The following is a 19,445-nucleotide window of genomic DNA, read 5'->3' on the forward strand; positions in this document are numbered from 1 at the left end:
TGAGAAAAACATCATAATGCTCACTTTTTTTTCAGCATGGTAAGCCTGGTAATATTTCTTGCAAGTCTCTGCTTCACATGTCATGTTCAAGAGTTACTGATTATCCTAATATAATGCCCAAGACACACCTAAAGTCTTTTAGTACAGTAAAAATAGGCAGAGTATCAGATCTGTTACACCACCCAGCCTTTCCCATCCACTAGAGAAGCATTAGAGCCCTCATTTCAACAAAAGGTTATTTAGTTCTAGAGTAAAGTATTTAATCATTAAAGGATCTGCAAATTAGACATGAATATGCATGTAGCACTTCTCACCATAAATCCTATTGTGTATTTTTGAATGGATTTCTTTCCCTCCAAGCTTCTACATGTATATAAACACAGGTTTTAATCTTCAATTCCTTCATCCCTCCCTTCTTAAGGAGTTGCTTAGATAAATTTGCATTTAAAAAAAAAAATTGTCTATTTCTTGCCTTTTTTTCTTGACTAAAAAAACCATTTTGTAAACCTTTATTCCATCAGGCAAAATGCTTACTTTGAGAGACTTTTAAAAAACCTGTAAGCAGGGCTGTAAGAAAACTAAGCAGTGTTATTATACAGCTTGAGAGGAAAAAATAGAAACCACCATCACTGGAAAAAAGGAGTGAGCATCAGAGCTGGGAACACAAAGGCATCAAATGGCACTGAAGCTGCAAAGAAACTAGCTAAGGGGATGTAAACCCTCTTTAAGCATCCAGGAAGCAATATAAATAATAAAACTCTGATGTGAAAACCATTAATTCACACTGACCTAACTCCATTATTCCCTACACCTTTCACCAAGTTCCTAGGCTAGTCTAAAAGCAGCATTTCAGCTTCTCTTCAACAAGGGATTTGGCAAGAGGTACAACTCATTCAGAGAAGCGTTGTCACGCCTCTGCTCCAGCCAGGGCAGTAATTCAAACAATATTGCCTTTAAAAGTCATTGCTAAAGTTATTCAAGTTATTTCACTGCAAATGCATTCTGTAATAAATCAGATTACAGCTGTGTATTACCACTTGGACTGGTCTCATTTCTGTTACTACCCAGCAAAACTGAACACCAAGGAGTTAACTATACCAGCTGCCTTCCTCGTTCAAAAACATGGTGTCATTTGGCTCTGTTCAAAAAATGCGAGCAATAAGCCCCCATCTCACTGCCTTGAGGTAGAGACCACCTGGGCTCTGGCAGCAGCCAGTCATGGTGGGACACAGTCTGACCCAGGACCAAGCCCTACCACCCCTAAATAGTTGCTGCCTGTTCACATGTCTAAACTAGACTGTGAACTGTGGCATGTTCAGCTTTAGTCAAGTCTGCCTCTGATAATCAAGGCACCTTTTCCCAGTGAAAAGAACCACAAAAGCACCTGACTCAAAACCAGTAGTGACCACACTAGAAATGACCACCAGCCCCATCTAAGCCGCTGTAGATGCAACACAACTAGTCAGAACTAACATCCCAAACTGAAAAAGTGTACACAGGAAGCTGACAGAAAATAAACCAAAAAGCACTATGGAGTATTAGCTACAGACTACTGGGTAAACAGAAATAAGAAAATTCAGTACAACATTTGCTTTAGAGATAAGAATGGCATTTACAAAGGTTGTGTGAAAACAAGCCTGCGTGGAAGACAGTTTGACTGAGCCAGGTTCCTTGGCCATATACCCCTCCCCTTTCTACTCTCACATTCTCCTCATAAAAGGATATCTTAAAGAAAGTGAGAAGCAATGCCTGAGTATGAGACCAAGCAATCAAACAGTATGCGCTCTAACAAAGTATTTGCATGCAGGTTATGCTATCCTTAGCATCAAGCAAACACCATGATGGCACATATCTTCTAAAATAAATTACCAGTCAGACAATTAAATGAGAAATTATCATCATACGATACTCTACGATTAATTAATGGATGACATATGATGATATATCTACCTCTATTCAACTCTATATCCAACTCAACTGAAAAGATTATCACATTGATATTTGACAGACTGGGTTTAAGTTAAACCTGGAATCTTCAACATTCAAATTTAAAAAGCAAACCAGAAAAGTTAGGAAGTCCAAATCATCTTTCAAAACCTTGGTGCCACAGAAAGCCAAGAGACACAGTTGCAGCCATGACATTTCATTTTCCTGCACATATAGCTTAAATTAAGATGGAATAAGTCACTGAGAACTGAAAGTAGATCCCTTTTACCAGCCAAATCAGCTTATGTCTAGAATATTGGAAAACTTACTTCTTGAGAACCAGCTGTTAAAATGCCTAAAGCCTTCTTAAGGTGTCCACCTAAGAACCAGTCGGTAACTCATCAAAGAAATGGATTGTTTAACTTGTGTGCATAGATCTTGCAGTGTGAAATATTTACTAGTGACAGAAAAAAAAATTCAAGTCTGTATTATTGATTTACTGGCTGACAAGCTATTTCAGCTAGCTGGATGAAAATGTAACACTGCAGAGATCTAAGAGCTCCTGAAAAACAGAGCAGCATCACTAGCTGAGCACAGACCTTACCCCTGTGAGCACTGTTGCAGAATTCTCACAGCTCCCAGATGAGCAATACCAGATGCCCCAGCAATCCCACTCAACCCCCCCATGAACCACAGCAGCCCTGTGGAGCTGTACCTGACAGGCTGAAGATTTCCTCTAAGAGAATGCACCCGTGGGGTAAGCAGAGATTTCAGCTTTAGAGCACCATGAAACACCCAGGTTGACTACTTAAGTGCAAGCAAGGAGCCCACTCTCACCTGACTGCCAGCCCCCACCAGCCCCACCCACACATCTCCAACTCCCTGGCATTTCAGCAGCTCAGAGAAAGACAGTTCTACCAACTGAGGCTGATAAACACCTCTCAAAGGTATTCTTGCAAGCTTCCCTTTCACCTGAATCAGGCTGACTGACCCAGCTCAACCCAAGGCAGGCGACCAACCTGAGATGCTTCACAGGAAACAGAATGGATAATTTGCAGAGCTGCATCACATGTGACTGTCAAATACTTTCCATTATCACCCCTACACAATTTTCCCTTAAGGTAATTTGGATAAGCTAGTTAAAATCAATACATTGAGCCTTTCAAAGAGTCAAAATACAAGAGCTTTAAGTGGCTGGGATGAAGTAGTCAGTAACCAGGATGAAGTAGTCAGTGACATGCTCTTCATATTTCTTCAGGGGTTAGATGCCACAGTCAAAAAAATTGCTGCTGGCGACCTCCGGTACCAAACTGCCTGAGCCCCTCAAAGAGAATCTTGCAGGATCCATGCACTGGATAGCTTGGAGGCTGCATAGGGACAAGGGTACAGCCTGCACAGCTGGGCCACCAGCTTGTCTTCTAGCAGCTGTAGAGGCTCTGCTGCCACATGAAATCAAATACGGTGGGAGGCACAGGTAAAATTAACTGCAAAGTTTACCACAACAAAGCTTTACAGAGCAGTTTTGGGAGAATCTACATTTTCCTGTGCTGTTCCAAGGGTCCAGATTGTTTTGGCAACTGCTGGTATGCTGGAGGCCACCCTCCCTGGGGTAAGGTTGTGAGGGACAAGCCCTTGCCATCAGGAGAATGCTATCAAGGCATTTTAAGTTGCATGTGAGAAATCTGTAAGTTGGTGCAGGGCAATTTAAGGAGTCGTTCACTTATATTTTAGTTCAAAAGCCTTATGGGACCACCTTGCATCTCAACTCTGCATAAGGTGGATATGAATGACTGGCTTTTGCAAATCAATACTGTTTACTGCATGCTTTAAGTCAATAAAGCTTTTCTCCACAGAGTAAATTACTCTAAAACAGTGATTAGGCATTTGAGTAGAACTAAACAGTTTCACTGAACAATACCATTAGTCCTGATACATCAGCTTGACATCCCAGCTAGAAAGCACTTAGAACTAATTAATCCCCACAGCACCTCTGTAAGATTGAGAAAGCAATTCATCTGGCTTAAATGTGTTGGGTACTTACACTGTAGAACACCATGGCTGAGTAGGAAGCTCCAAGTACCAGTATAAACAGAGAACAAACCAGGCCAGAAGAACCCATCCAAAGTCACGTAAAACCAGAGAACACTGACAGCTGTAGGATTTGGCTTCTTTACATCTTCCCGTTACACACAAACCTCCTGTGACTTTGTAGAGATTCTTCCAGATGTCACTTGACTGGATGAGTGGCAGTGAAAGGCGGCTATTATTCTACTGGGAGCAGTTTTGTCTTTTGTTTGTTCAGCCAATTATTTGTGCACGTAGCTCAGAAGGGAGGTGGGAGTGGTAACCTTAGGCTCTGGGAACAAGAACTCTGGGTTTTATTTGAGCAGTTAAAGCTAAATTCTCACTACCACAAGAAAAGCATGTAAACTTACTAAACAGGTCTCATGAATGGCAACCAGCCAGAATAAAAAGTATTTCTCTCCAAAGAAGTGGTCTAGTTCCTATGTGGATGCAGAAGCATTTGTCTACATATCCCCTCAACTTTGCTTACCTGCTGCCACTCTTTCATTCTTTTATTTTTTCACCTAACACTTGCCCTGCTGGAAGGGCACTGAAGGCCACCAGGTTCAGGAAGCCAAAGAGAACAACAGCCACACTCTCCCAAGACAGCTGTGCAATCTCTCCCCCCCTTGCAGGAAGACTTGAAGTTCTCCCTTACTTGACACAGCTGAGCATCAAGGCCAGAACATTTCACTCCTAGCAGACAAGATCAGTAGTCTCCCTGCCACATGCAGGAACATGTCATGGTGTGGTGACACTCCTTGGCATGCTGAGCAGAGTGCAAGGCTAGCCCTGCAGTCACCTTCAGGAGTACAGAATATCAGTCAATCATTTACTAATAAATTCCTCCAGTAACTGAGGTAGGAGCCCAGTCTGAAAAGGCAGTGTGGCAGGTTAGTGACAAGACCACCCTCAGCCACATAGTATGCATCAATTCTTTACATACAAGTTATGTCAATGAAATTTTTTGGACAAGCCTTCTCATGTCTTTCAGTAAGTCTTCTGACACAAGCTAGAAGAATTTAAGTCAGATTCAGACATGGAAAAGCTTAGTGCAAACTCATAGAATCCTAGGGGTTGGAAGGGACCTCGAAAGATCATCTAGTCCAACCCCCCTGCCAGAGCAGGGCCCCCTAGAGTACATCGCCTAGGAACGTGTCCAGGCGGGTTTTGAATGTCTCCAGTGAAGGAGACTCCACAACCCCCCTGGGCAGCCTGTTCCAGGGCTCTGTCACCCTTACAGTAAAAAAATTCTTTCTGATATTCAACTTGAACCTCCTATGCTCCAACTTACACCCATTACCCCTTGTCCTATCACTGGTCACCATAGAGAAAAGCCTAACTCCATCTCCCTGACACTCACCCAAACCTAACTCCACTCACCTGACACCCACTCATCTTCCCATAACCATGCTATGAAGACACCAGTGCAAATATACAGTTTTAGGAGATGCTCTACACTACTGCTGAGAGTAGGGTAATTTCAGCAGGTGAAAATCTTCTCCCTGTAAAACTTGGGTCAGTACAGACAGTACAATAAAATTTCAGCCAGAACAGTTTCTGGACTTTACTCCCTGCACCAATATGGAGTATCAGCTTAAGGTGTGCCATCAGCATAGCCACCAAGCATTTACATTAAAAAGCTGCATAGATAAACAAAGCTTTACATTTTTCTTTTTCCACATGTCCCAAAGGGCAAACAATTTTTTTTTAGTAGTTCTGAAACCACTGCCAACATCTTCTGCCACTACACATGTGCATACCCCACTTTTACCATCAATATCTTTGTTAAAAAGCAGCACCAACCTGAAGGGAGTTTGCACAAGTGAGGACCCACCCTGTCTCTGATGGCAGTCTCCAAAGTCATCAATACATCCTAGCAACCACAGGGCTTGTCTGTGGAGCCTCAGGGAAAAAAAAAAAAAAAAGACAAAACAAAAAAACCCAACCAACCAACCAGAGAAATCAAGTTTAATTTTTTATAACTGAAGGTCTGATTGATTTTAGCTCCAATTCAGTTTTTCCACTTTTTCCACTCTGTTTAATTCATCTTGAAAGTCTCTTGACATTAGTAACGATGTTTTTAAAGTGCTATATATTAGTACTTACATAAACTAATTGATTTTTACTTAATGCGGGGGGGGGGGGGGGGGGGGGGGGGGAGGGAATCTAAGAACAGCAGAAGCCCTACACATTAAAACACTCATTCCCAGAGATGGCACTTAGAGGAGTTTGAAGACTCCATTTCTGTCACTTGCTTCTGTAGTCACGGAAAATGGTTATTGACAGAACACATTAAACTGCCTGTTCTTTTCAAAATAATCAGCTATTTTGGGGAATGTAAACATGAGAAGGCAGCAGATTCACATAAATGACAGGGTGTTTGGCTAGCTATCAGCTAAGAAAGGCAACAGCAAGCATAAAACTAGCAGCCTTCAATTGCATGACCTACACTGCTGCCGGTGATGAAAGAAAAAAAGCCACTGGAGAGAAGTGCTCCATCTGAAATTTCTCATTTCTCCTCACTGATTATCACCTACAGAAATGCACAGCTCCTTTTATTCTTCCTGCTTTTTGTTGCTCTCAGTTCTTCTAGCCTTCCATTTTAAATACCGTGCACATTTAAATTAGGTATATTTAGCTACAGTTATGCTATAGGCAAATAATCCGAGTACTGCACAGTTGTATGTGAAATTTTAGCATGATGATCACATTTTTTTTAATAAATGTATTTTGGAAATCAAGCTTGCAGAGCAAGCTGATGCTAAAAAGCTTCAAGATCAGAATAATGCAGGAGAAAGAAAATACCCAGCAGTATTTCACATCAAGACTAGAAGGCAGACCTAGAGAGACATGACTAGATGACTGTCCTCAATGACATGCCTAACTTTTCCTCAGCAAGATCCTCAGGCTCAGCAAACCTCAATCTTCTGCAATAAATCTGTTGCCCTGACTGTTTTAAAAGCACAATAGTCTTCTACATGTGACAACATACGCACATACTGGCCCTGAGACCTGGTGACTCTCTTCCCTAATCCTCCTCACCAAAGCTCTGCTTTATAGGTTCAGACTGGAAACACCTCCATATGGAGTATGAACGGATTTCAGAGAGGACCAGCAGAATCTAGGCTTTCATTTAATAAACAGCTCCAACCCTTTACAGCATGAAGGGGCACCAAGACACTGCTGCTTCCCACAACTGAAAACATCTGCTGCTGTTCAGCAGCTTCACTGACCTTAGGCTAGAAGCGCTCCTGTTTCACTAGACTTCACCCTCAACAGGATCCCAGTGATTGTGGTAAAATGAGATGTTGTCAGCTCCATCTACAACAACAGAAAAACCTGCTTACACCACCATGCCAGTGGGAAGAGTATGTGAAAAAAATATTCGAGTGTGTCATGGTCCATAACTATTTTTTATTTTCAATGCATCCACATTACAGAGTGGGACATGTTATCAGGCACCCTCCCATTGCTCAGTGCATCAGGAAGCTTCAGGGTTGAAAGCCAAGAGAGAAAAAACTATGTTCTGCAAAGACAGCTTGAGGGAGACTTAAGGTTCCCCTAAAATCAAGGCAAAGAACCCAACGACAGCACACCCACCAGAACAGAGACATCCACCTCTAACTCTCAGGTCTGATGAAAGCAGAAATCTCACTTAGGGAATTCTGTTGGTGCAATTCCTTATTGTCAGTGATGGTTGGGAACAGGCAGCAGCTGCTGCTGCTGCTTCTGAGACACCATTCTTATTTTGAGCACAGCAGCTTACAGTGCAGATGCACTTTCTGTGCTAAAAAAGCAGCTGGGACAAGCCTCTGCTTTTACCAAATGGTACCCACTGGTGCACACATGAAAGATCATGCACACTTTTGAATCTCAGAATGAGATGTCTTCCCCTATCTCATTAAGGTTTGAACTCCCATTGCACTGTAACCAAATCCTGAATTACCCAATTTCAAAACAATTTACCAAATAAAGTCAGCTGTGTGAGCTTCCTTCTACACAAGGAAAAGCACACTTGGTTTTCCTACCCTTTCCCCCTCCCAATCTGGTCACTAGAACTGCTGTTATACCACACCCCAGCTACAGTAGCTGTCAGGTCACAACATTCTTCAGATAACTAACCTTAGATTTTCCAAAATGTTCCAACATCCACAGACTTTCCAGGACTTCTTTGAGCTCTAGTATAGCTTTAAAAGGCATCACTTGAGTCGGGTCACACAGGAGAGTAACATGCCATCAGGTGCCATTGACTTCCTACGGGCAAAGTCTAATGGCCCCTCTTACCAACAGCTCATCTGCCAGCCTGGTGTCATGCATCACAGGAGAGCTGGAAACCCACTAGCCACAGCAGCTTCACCAGCCCAGCTTTTAGTTTCTAACAGTCCAAGGCCAGCTGAGGTCCCACCTTTCACCCCTGTCCCCCTCCTTGCTGCTGACACCCCCCTGCACACCAGGCTTGCCTCCCTAGCAGCCAGCTAAACCCACCTCAGTTAGCACACTCCAAACCTGACACCAACTCTTGTGACAAAAAAAAACCCAACAACAGGTAAGCCAATGCCCTGAAGCTAGATGGTATCCCTGCTCATGTTTATTTCCATTAAATTAAGCCAGAATGAAAGATCTAGGGAAGGTTTAGAACCATGTCTGTCCTATTGTTGCTATTACTTAAATAAACTGATCAAGTGTTGCACAAGCAGTCTCACTGACAAGCAGCTGCATTCAGAGTGAGCCCCAACACACACATGTTCTTCCACATCTCTCAAACTTAAGGTTTCACAGTCTTGCTTCCCGTATCTGCTCCTTTTTGCTGGCTATAAGACAGCATATGCAAGCATAGCACACAGAGAGCAATATAGCAAATAAGTAAACCAGCCTCTCAGCTCCAGCAATTTTAAAGATTACTTGTCAAATGCAAGGGTTACACTTTTTTAAACATAAAATTGCCTGATAAATTCAACCATCAGTGCATAAATCCAAGTTCACCTACTACATGGAGTAGTTACAACTTCAGCTGGTGAGAAATTTCCCACCACAGGCAGTGATAATTAGTGGAGAGAGAAAATTCTGTTATGCCAGAGCAGGGCTCCAACTCTTAGAAGCATATGGTCCCCCAGGCAGTGGCAAGTGTTGTCACACAGTTGTTCTAGTGCTGCACCAATAAACTCTCTGAAACCTTGACGATTTTCAGGGCTAGTGTCCAGTACAGCTCACTTCCTTAATAGCTACTGAAGATGACTCAGAGGCAAAGCTCATCAGGGCCATGTGTATTCAGGTGTTTTTCTACGTGCACAAAAATATGTTACATGATACGAGTTATCAGTACATAAAGTACACATTTAGACATTTGGGTCGCTTCTCAAGTCACTAACCAGACACGGGAGAATTTTTATAAGCCAGTGTATCTCACTTGTCTTCACTGACTGTAACAAAATAAAGATGCCAGAAAAGCTGTCCTAATTTAAGGTAGTACTGACTGTCCTGAAGGTTAAAAATACACTTGGAAATAACAGTTACTCGCCCTGTGGTACAGCCACATCTCTGAAACAGAAGCCTCAAAACAAGTTCCAAATGCCCATCATACAGCAGGTTACATTTGTGTATAGTACACACAAGGATTATTCCTGGAATGCAGAACACTCCTTGAAATGCTGTAAAACTGGACAATCATTCACTTCTGCATTTAAGAAAAAAAACACCCAAGTAAAACTGGGGAGGAAAAAAAAAAAAAAGTACAGCTATCCCCTCAACAATGGAAGCCCCTTCAGGGGGCTGAGACAAGGGCAAGAGAGGAAAACAAAATAAGAAATTACACTAGCTACCCTGCAACAATAGCACACAGTCAGACGGGAGAAGTGTGTTACATTTCTCAACAACAGACTGCATATTCAGATTGTTGGAACTTCCAGCCGAACAAGATGAGTCTTGGAGATGCTGCGCCCAGGAACTTCAGCTAACAGAGCACTAAATGTGAAATTTAAAAACTTGAGATTTCACCAGTGATCCAGACAAGCTTCCCGCACGCCCGAGCTACCGTACCCTGGCTTGCCACAACCACCTCAAGCACGGAACTAGAACATGCCAGGATCAGAGTGCTGCTTGGAAAACGACCTGGATCTTGAACAATAGACCGTTTTCTGTTTCTCTCACTTTTAAAGCCATCAATATGGGGGAAGATCTCACCCGAGCATGCAGGAGCCCAAGGAGATTGCTAGGAAGCAGAAAGAAGACAGGGGTAACCACGCTCACGAGAGCCACTGTGGGCCACGGCGCAGGATACGACTCACTGACACCCGAGAACCCCTGCAGCCCCGCTCCCCGCCGAGCCAGCACTGCTCGGGGGGGGATTAGGGGGGCCCCACGCCCCGAGGGCGCCAAGGACAGCGGTCAGTGCGGGTCTGCACGAAGCCTGGGGACCAGAAAGGAGGCGAGGGGGACGCCGTGAAGGGCAGAACAACCTCAGCAAATCTCACCGGCCTCCCCCACTCTCACACCTCCCGACCGATGGGTAGGTGCCCAGCCCGCAGCCAGACCCACGGGGAACGACAAAGGCGCCTCCGCTCCCCGCGGAGCCGAGTGCCACCCCCGAACCCGGGCACGGCCGCACATACCGACCGACCAGGCAACTCGGGAGGGAGTAGAGGCCGCGCTGAGGAGCCCTGCGACAGGCACACCGCATCCCCGCTCCCGGGGAGAGCAGCCGAGGTTCCCGGATCGGAGCCCCCTGCGCCCCTAGCCGCCCGGCCCCGCCGCTCACCTGTCCCGGGGGTCGACCCAGCTGGTGGTGCGGCTGCCGTGGTCGATGTAGTACACCTTTCCGTCGTAGTCCCGCGCCTCCTCCCAGCCCTCGGGCAAGGGCAGCTCCTTCCGCGGCATCGTCCCCACCGCCGGCCTCGCTGCCCCATCCACCGCTCGGCTCCGCGCCGGAGCGGCAGCGGGGTCCGGCCCCGGTTCTGGCCTCCCCTCCTGCGAGCAGCGACGACCCCGGCGACGGCCGCGACGGCCCAGCCGCGCAAGGACGCGCCGCCGCCGGGCAGCCTCACATGCTGGCCCCGCGACGGGGGCGGAGCCGGGCTTAGGCGGGCCGAGGAGTCCGAAACAGCGCCGCGGCGGGGGCAGTCCGGGGAGGGCGGTCAGTCAGCCCTGCGGCGCTCGAGGCCCCAGACCCTCTCGCCTCCACTTCCTGCTCGGCCGAGGGAGGCCCGGGGCGGCCCCGCCTAAAACCCCGCGGCGAGGCGCGCCCCGCCCCCGCCCCCTGGAGGCCCCGCCCCCATGGTGCACCCGCCCCATGGAGGCCCCGCCCCACCCCATGGTGGCCCCGCCCCGCCGTCGCGCGCAGGAGAGCGCCCCCTGCCGGCGGGGCGGGTGGGGGTACTTGCTGCAGGGCGGGCGCGCCCGGGGAGGCGGACGGGTAGGGGGAGGAGGGGAAAAGCAAGGGAAGGGAGAAGGAGGGTCCTGCGGCGGCACCGGGGCTCGGTCTCTTGGGACTGATGCGGGTGGGAAGCTGCAAGGCCAAAGCCGGCACACTGCAGTTATCACCACTCTCTTGCGCATGAAGGCCTGCGGCACAGCTCAGCCCCTGCGAGAAGAAACGGAGGAGGTGGTGGAAGGAGTGCCCAGAGGTACAGAGCGGGCTGCCCCAGGGGCTCGGGCTGGTTGTGTGTTGAGGTGCTGGCAATTGCACCAACACAGACGCTAACTTGCCTACAGCCAGGCACCAGCCCTCAGCAGTGCAGGCCCCCAGCATTGCAATGTCTGCGGCTGTGCAGGGATCCCCAGACAGCCCCCCCCCCCCCCCAAACCAGCACAGGGACCCCCAGGTGGGCTCCCCCCAGGTGCTGCTGCTGCCAGTCCTCCTTTGCCATCCGTAAGCCAACAGCCACGGGAGCTGCCTGCAGCGTGTCCATGGGGGTGATACTGGTGACTTTTCAATTTATATAGTTTTGAGAATTAAAGTTCTTTGAAGCTAGGTGTGAAGATACAGCGAAACCCTGGGCAGAAGGCAGGGTTGTAAAGATAAGTTAGGAGAGCATAAGGAAGATCCCAGATCCAAGGCACAAGCCAGCGGGTGGGTGATGGTTGCAGCCCTGTGTGGGACATTGCCCTTTCCAGAGCAGGCTGAATCCTGGCTCGGGTCACCAGTACCTGAGAGTGACTGGAGCAGTTGCAGTGCAGTATGGAAGGAGCTATGAAAACGTGCCTTCTCAAGCACTGCTCCCTACAGATCAGTGATTTAGGCTTGAACAGAATGGCCACAATAAAATGTCACAGTAAAAGCTCAAGAGATGGCACACGATCAGGCCACAAGCAGATGACCTGCACAGCATGGCGATGAGAGGGCTTCTGTGAGAGATCGAATTTTCCCCAGGGAGCACCAGTTGATGCCAGTTTCCTGCTATCAAGGCTGGGGAGATAAAAAAAAAAACCCAAACAAACAAACAAAAAAAAGTTTTGTAGAGCTCCAGCTATTGAAAGAGCAGAATGGAACAGGGATCCCTGCCAAGCACAGGGATGGAAAAGGAAACATGAGGATATGAAGAGGGGAGGCCCAAAGGGCTGGAGAGTAAAAGTATAAGAAAGCAAGACAATTAGAAATAACATCTCATTTTTGTGCCAGATTTTGAGAGTAAGATAACTTCTTTCAGGCTTTCTGACAGGCTGCTGGGAGTCAGAACTTTGAGGTCTCTGGAGACCAAAGCAGAATGCAGTAGCAGTTGGCTGACAAAGTGGTTGAGCGGGGAAGAAAATTAAGACAAAACTGTAAGGGAGGCATTTGGAAAACAGCCCAATTTAACCCCATTTTATCTGAAGCCAGATTTTGAGGGGGCCACTAAGTGTTGTTCCTATGAACAGGACCACAGACAAGGCTTTAAAAATAATAATAAAAAAAAAAAAAAAAAAGGCAATAAACATACAGTCTACAACTCTAAATGAGGCTTGTGGTTACTTTTGGAAATGAAGACTTGGGAGGACTGGGAGCATTGCCGCTCCAGTGAGCAGACACCAGAACCACCAGGAGTCCTGGGCTGATGCCAGCAGAGTGCAATGGATTTCTGTGGGGCACTGGGTTAGTTGCTGCAGCCGGCCATCATTTTTTCTTTCCTGCCTTTAAGCTTCTGCACAATAGTGTTTCTCTCTTTGTAAAACACTCAGCAATGTACTAAAAACATTTAACAGGGGAACTGTAACTATCGAAAAAATCAGCAACAGCTCATCCATCACCTCCCAGCAGCCGTTCTTTGATGACATTGTTCCCCTGTCACCCCCACCCCGCCCTGAGACCACCCCTACCCTGGCCACCCCCCTACCACCCACGGATGGTTCCTGCTTGAAGGAGCTCCTGGCAGTGTAGGAGGGGATACAAGGTCAGTGCCAGCATAACAAAGTGCAAACAAATACATGTGTATTTTCTAGTTCCTTTATTTGTAATCTTACGTTCAAGCACAGAGATACTTCCAAAATGCATTTAATTTTAACGTGTTTTTTTCAAGTTTTCTGAACATGTGTAGATCACATAGAGAAAGGTTTATATAAAGAAGCTAACAAATACCTTCTCTTTTCCAGACATCATCAGCTGTGTTTATGAAAAAAGTAATCGTGCAAATCTTTTTTTGATAATTGCTTTTAAAATAAACACACTGTAAAAACAGTTTCAGGTAGTTCTGACTCAAGTCAAAAGATCGTATTTTTCCAACCCCCTTTCTTAACTCAAAAAAACCCAAAGCAAAACCACCTCTCATTGAACCATATTAAGTTATGAATGTAATCAGGAATGTGCATATGTTAACTTACTCCCTTTTACCACTTGTACTCACAACAAAAGAATTCAGCATTATCAGAGTCTGTTTGAACTGTACAGCAATAAACAAACAGGTGGTTGTTTCACATGAGCAAAGAAAGGGAAGGTCTGGTTGATAGGTAAGCTCTTACCTATGTGAAAAAGAAGAACAGAGCAGAGAACAAAGTCTGCAGAAACCTTTTTTCTGCCCTGGGGTCAATGTCTCCAGCATGACCTCATGTGGTGCACAGCTCCATCCCATCCAGCTTTGCAGAGTTCACAACAGGCTGGCTAACAAATTATTCAGTAACAAGAGCAGCCATTTTCTGATGGTGATTTCTGTTTCCAAGAAGCTTGGTTGCTTGCTGCTTGTTTTTTTTTTTTCCTAATGCACTGAAAAGTCTGTATTTTTGTACTCAGCTCTTGAAGCTCTATTATTAATTGACTGAATAACCAAACTACAGATGTCAAAAGCTGCCAAACCACAGTATTGGTCAGTATCTTAGCATGTCTGAACTGAAATAGGAGGAAAAATGAGTTTAAATGCAAATTGCTAGTGAACAAATACATGTAACTGAAATACCATGTTTTAGTTAACACCTCCAGTTCTGTCCTACTTGACACAATATAATCTCTGCTGAGGGTTACCTTAACCATCTAGAGAGACCCTCCTCCCCATGCTGCTCACCCCCAAGTTGTATGTCAATTTTTTTCAGTTTCCAAATGGCATTTTTTCAAAAAAGGCAAAACCAGGTTCTTAAAGATTGAAATATTCAATTCAAGAGTACCCCAAAGCCTTTCTGCTTTCAGAAGCTGCTTCAAGCCTGGCGGGCAGAGCTGAGGTGCCCACCGAGCAATGAAGAGTGCACCGGCTGTCCTTGACAGTCCCAACATGGAAGGAACTTTCTGTCAAAGTTAGCAAAGCTGCTTCATTTGTTTCCTTTGTAACTACTGCTTAAAAAGAGGTCCTCAAAAACAAAACAAAAAACCCCACAACCAAACAACAAGCAAACCCCAAAACAAACAAAAAGGAGCAGACATCTGCAAAGCCCTGTGGTTGCTCTGGTAGATGTTGTTTGCCTTGCCCGGACTCCCACTGGTCTCTGCACCCCTTGTTCCAGACTAAGCATCTGTAATTTTGTTCTGTACATTTGGAACAAGGTTTCTTCACACATGGAGCTGTGTAGCCTAGGTGAGATGTTAAAGTTTCAGGTTCCTCTACCAAGGTCAGAAGGCATGCAGCAGGCTGGGCTTCACATGATCCTGGGAAGTCTGCTGGCCGGATTTCTGCTCTTTTTTTTGGCTCTTGCAAAAGGGTTGTAACAAGTTTCAGACACCCTCAGACCCATCAGACACCTTCACTTGCACAGTGAAAAGCAGCAAACAAACCATGGAAAAAAAAACAAAAACAAACAGCCAGCAGCCTGGCGGAAACCACACAGACTTCTCCAAGAGGCTGGTGTGCAAACTAGCAGAGAATGGAAGAGAAAGAATAAATAAAGAAATTCAGAAACCTGAATACAAGTGAAAGGCCAGATGGAAGTCAAGTGGGGAAGAGATGAGGACCTCCTTTTCATAAGCCAATCAAGCTAAAGGAAGATTTCAGACGAACAGGAAAGTTTAATTAAGCCTTCTGCAAAGCCCCAGCCACCAGATTCTGGATTTCAAACGCACAGTTTCGAACAACGTTCGTCGGGCTGCTCCTTAGGAAGAATCCCTCGCGCAGAGGCACCGGAACAAAGGTAGCAGCGCGGGGAATGGACCCCGCGGCCCTGCCCGCAGGCGGCAAGGCATTACCGAGAGACGAGCGGCTATGCTGCCCGGTGCCGCTTAGCAGGGCCCGCTGTGCCGAGTACAGCCCAGCAGAATCCAGTGGTGCCCGGCAGTACGCAGACTGTGCTCTGTGCCCGGCCGAATCAGCTCTGGGGCTCAGCTCTGGGGCCGAGCTAAGCTGTTCCACACGGGCCGGGCGGGCTCCGGTCCCCTCACAGCTGAGGCTGTTTCCCCTGATGGCTGCGCGGCTCAGCACTGGGCTGCCAGCTGACGCTTGGTATTTCTGTGAAGATCAATGGCAGTGGCAGGCTTTGGTGACACACACACACACAAAATGGTTTTCATGGCCTCGGGCGTTTCCTGGAACGATCTGCCTTCAGCGCACCCAGGGAGAAAGTCTGGAGCGAGGAGGACTTGGCCTCTGTGGAGACATGTCAGGTAAGGGAGAAGATGGAGGACATGGACGGGGCCCGGGGACTTGCTGGGTTGCAGTCAGGAGAGCTGAGGGAGCTGGCCATCGCACTGCTAGGCTATTCCCTGCTGTCTTCCGAGGATCATGGCAAAGGGGGAAGGTTCTGGGGTGAATGGCTGGTAAACCAGAGGGTCTTGCTGCCCTCCGGGGAGGAGGCTGAAGAAAGGGGCTTAATCTCCTGAAGTTCAGCAAAGTGAAGTGCAGAGCTCTTTGTCTGGGGAGGAACAACCCCAAGCAACAGTACAAGCTGGGGAAAGCAGCTTTTGGAAAAGGACCTGGGGGCACAAGTTGCCCATGAGCCAGCAATGTGTCCTGGCAAAGCAGGCAAACTTTATCTTGCATTGCATTAGGGTGGTCATCACCAGCAGGTTGAGGAGGTAAGCCTTCCCACTAGTGAGATGTGCCTGGAGGGCTGGGCCTGGTTCTGGGTGACTTTGTACTAAGGAAAGTATTGGAGGCAGTCCAGCAAAGGGCTGTGGAGATGATGGGCTGGAGCATGTGTTATGGGGGGACAAGCTAAGGGAGCTGGGACTATTCAACCTGGAGAGGAAGTAGCTCAGGGGGGATCTTAGCAGATGTGTACAGACATCTGAAACGAGAGGTAACAATGAGGGAGCCAGGGTCATCTCAGCAGTGCCCAGTGACAGGACAGTGGGCAATAGGCACAGGTAGAAATAAAAAAAATTATGTTAAAACATAAGAAATACTGCTTTTATTGTGAGGGTGACTGAGCATTGAGGTTGTGGTCTTTTGCCTTTGAAGTTATTAAAAACCCAGCTGGACATGGTTCTGAGTCCCTGCTCTTAACCTCAGGTTAGCCTTACCCATCCTGTGACACTGCAACATAAAGGAGCTGAACTCTTAAGTCCTCCATTAGCCTCCACCTACACCATCCCCTTCTTTTTAATAAGGGTTCTGTATTGTGAGAGGTGTGAAAGCTCTCCTTTTAGCTGCTTTGTCAAGGGCTTTTAAACAACCTGCTGACCCCAACCTGGGCAAAGACCAAGGCTTTAAGATGGGCATGTCTTCAGAAGGATCACTAAAGCCCAAAGGGGCAAACACAAATCTGTTTTTTATCTCTAGGAAGAACTTTTGACAGATGAAAAAAAGTCTGATTTATAAAGACTTTTATAAAGACCTAGTGAGTTATTGACTATTGCTGACCTCTAGAAACACAACAGCTGGGTTATTGATTTATGGCACTGAGTCATGTTTCTTAATGTTTTACTTACATTTACACGATATCTCCAGTTACTGAAGTTTAGGAAAGGAAATGTATTTGAAACAGTCACAAGGCCTGGGCTTTGTCAGAACAGGCAGTAGTACAGTCAACACAATTCTGCTGGCAGATTTTATTTTTAAATGCCGCAAAATTAGACTAAAGCCCGAAGATGTCATCCAAAGATGTAGAACTTCTGTAAATACAATTTCTTCAGTAGCAATGCTGCAGATCTGCTGTAACACAGTATGGACAGCATTACAGTATACTGCCTACCACTTTCTCCTGATGTCTTAACTGCTACTTCCATTGTAAATCCTATTTGTTAAGGATTTATAAATTGGCTGCATTCACTTACTTCCCTCTGAAAGATAAGACATGGCTCTCTCCCATGGTGTTTTTACCCCATTTTACTTTATTATTTATGGGTTTTTTTTGTTTTGTTTTGTTTTGTCCCCTTGGCTTAGGGGCACCACAGTAGTAGCCTTGACTCTAACCCCAGAACCATTAAATCTTTGGTAGAGGCTGACATTACACAAATATTTTAATAAAGAAAATCAGGGAAAGCATGATCTATTATATTAGATAGATATTTTGAAGAAGTACTGCAGAACTTGTGGAAAGACGAATACTCCTCTGCATCTACAGGAGGTGTGGGGAAGCCTGGGCAGGGCTGGTGGCACCTGGTAAGCTCTAGGCGAACTGAAGCCTATGGGTGGGTGCAAGGCACGTTGACTCCTGCCGTGATGCAAATCTCATGTTCTCCAGGTTAAGAGATGGCTCCTGGGGCCAGTGGCTGCAGAGACTTACCAGCCAGCAGCATGCAGGGGGTACTCACAGGCAGATATCCAAATAATGTGTGGGAGAGGCTGGCAGGAGCAAGTCCCTGCCTTCTCTGCCAAGCCATTTCCCTGCCTGGGTCATGTGGCTGAATTCCTGGCTTGGATACGTGAGCATGTTGTATCAGTGCTTCCCCACTTGCAGTTATTCTTTATTTTAATTATTTATTTGTGGTGGTGGAGAGGCTGAGCTAACATAGTCAGCTCTTGGTTAGCTGAGATTAAAATTACCAATGTAGCCTATTAGTTTGAGGGGTGCAGCTGGGAGGGTGCTGCAGAGCAGGTCGTGGTGACTGATATGTGACCCAGTGCTGGCTGCTTGTTGAATGCCACTTGCTTTTCCTAGTAGCTCAGGTAATCCATCACCTGTCAGGTGTTCCTGTAGACACCCACAGTTCATGGCTGGGACTCCTGGTCTGCCCAGCACTGCTGTGTTGGGTGAGTTGGAAAAAGAAAAGGCTTTACCAGCACAGGGGAGTTTGTGCTTTGACACTGTCAGTAGTATTTGCATTTCTAGAGCTCTTGGTCATTGCATGAATTGATCTTCATTAGGGAAATGAAAGACAGACATGACAAGTGAGACAGAATTGTTTCAATATTATAGACCTGAACAAGCAGTTACAACATGTAATATATGTACACTGATACCTGCCAGCTCCAGGACACTCCAGTGACAGTCCTTGGCCCATGGAGCCAACTGTTCACTGTTTTTCATGGGCTGAAAGTGACTTTAATGCTGTAAGGTCTCTCTAATTCAGAAATCTGGTAAGTAAAATGTCTTTTGCAGCTGCCTCAGTGAGTGTACTCTGGTGGATGAGCACCCAGCCCTCAGAACTTGGTGCTGCTGAGGTGGACTTAGTTTAAACCTTACTCATTCCATTTGAAAACTGACACTCCTCTGGAGCCAAATTAAGTAATCTTTGTAAAAAGGAAACTTTCATGCTGCAGGCTGTACTGGAAGAGGATGGGAAGGAACTTTTCCTGGTTGTCAGAAAAGATCAGAGGCAGATGGGTACTGGTACCTCTTCACTACCCCACATAACTAAAGCCAGGGAGCCTGTTACTCTTTTCTTCTGGCTAGTAAAGCCTTATTCCTTACCCCCACATTGAAAATTGCCCAGGGACAGTACTCTTAGTTCCTCTGAATAAAAAATTATAGCTATAAAAGGTCTGTTCATCTGGGTATTTCCTGAAATCAAGAGCCTTGTGCTTACCATTTGGATGGTGTAGGACTTGTAAGGTTATCCAACCTCAGTTTGTAAGGCAAGATCTCACAGTTAAAATAAAGGCCACATGACTATATAACTGACCTTAGTGTGTGGTTCTCATGCAAGATGACCACATGAGCACAGTGCAGTATGACAGGGTGTCAAC

The 19,445-nt window shown here is 46.3% G+C and overlaps 1 protein-coding gene across 6 annotated transcripts in view; it reads right to left on the reverse strand.

The window, feature by feature from the left end:
• WWC1 (WW and C2 domain containing 1) overlaps positions 1 to 11,197 on the reverse strand; it is a 69,218-nt gene extending 58,021 nt beyond the window's left edge. For 2 of the 6 annotated variants that reach the window (XM_071759315.1, XM_071759316.1), the window contains exon 1: positions 10,748 to 11,184. In XM_071759315.1, the coding sequence (XP_071615416.1) occupies positions 10,748 to 10,895 (148 nt within the window). In that variant the 5' untranslated portion in view covers positions 10,896 to 11,184. Of the gene's footprint in view, positions 1 to 7,226; positions 7,315 to 10,747 lie in introns of all 6 variants that reach the window. The other 4 variants (XM_071759317.1, XM_071759314.1, XM_071759318.1 and 1 more) reach the window with 4 other exon arrangements.
• Between the last annotated feature and the right edge of the window lie 8,248 nt (positions 11,198 to 19,445).

Source organism: Heliangelus exortis, chromosome 15 (assembly GCF_036169615.1).
Source record: "Heliangelus exortis chromosome 15, bHelExo1.hap1, whole genome shotgun sequence".
Taxonomy (NCBI): Eukaryota; Metazoa; Chordata; class Aves; order Apodiformes; family Trochilidae; genus Heliangelus; species Heliangelus exortis.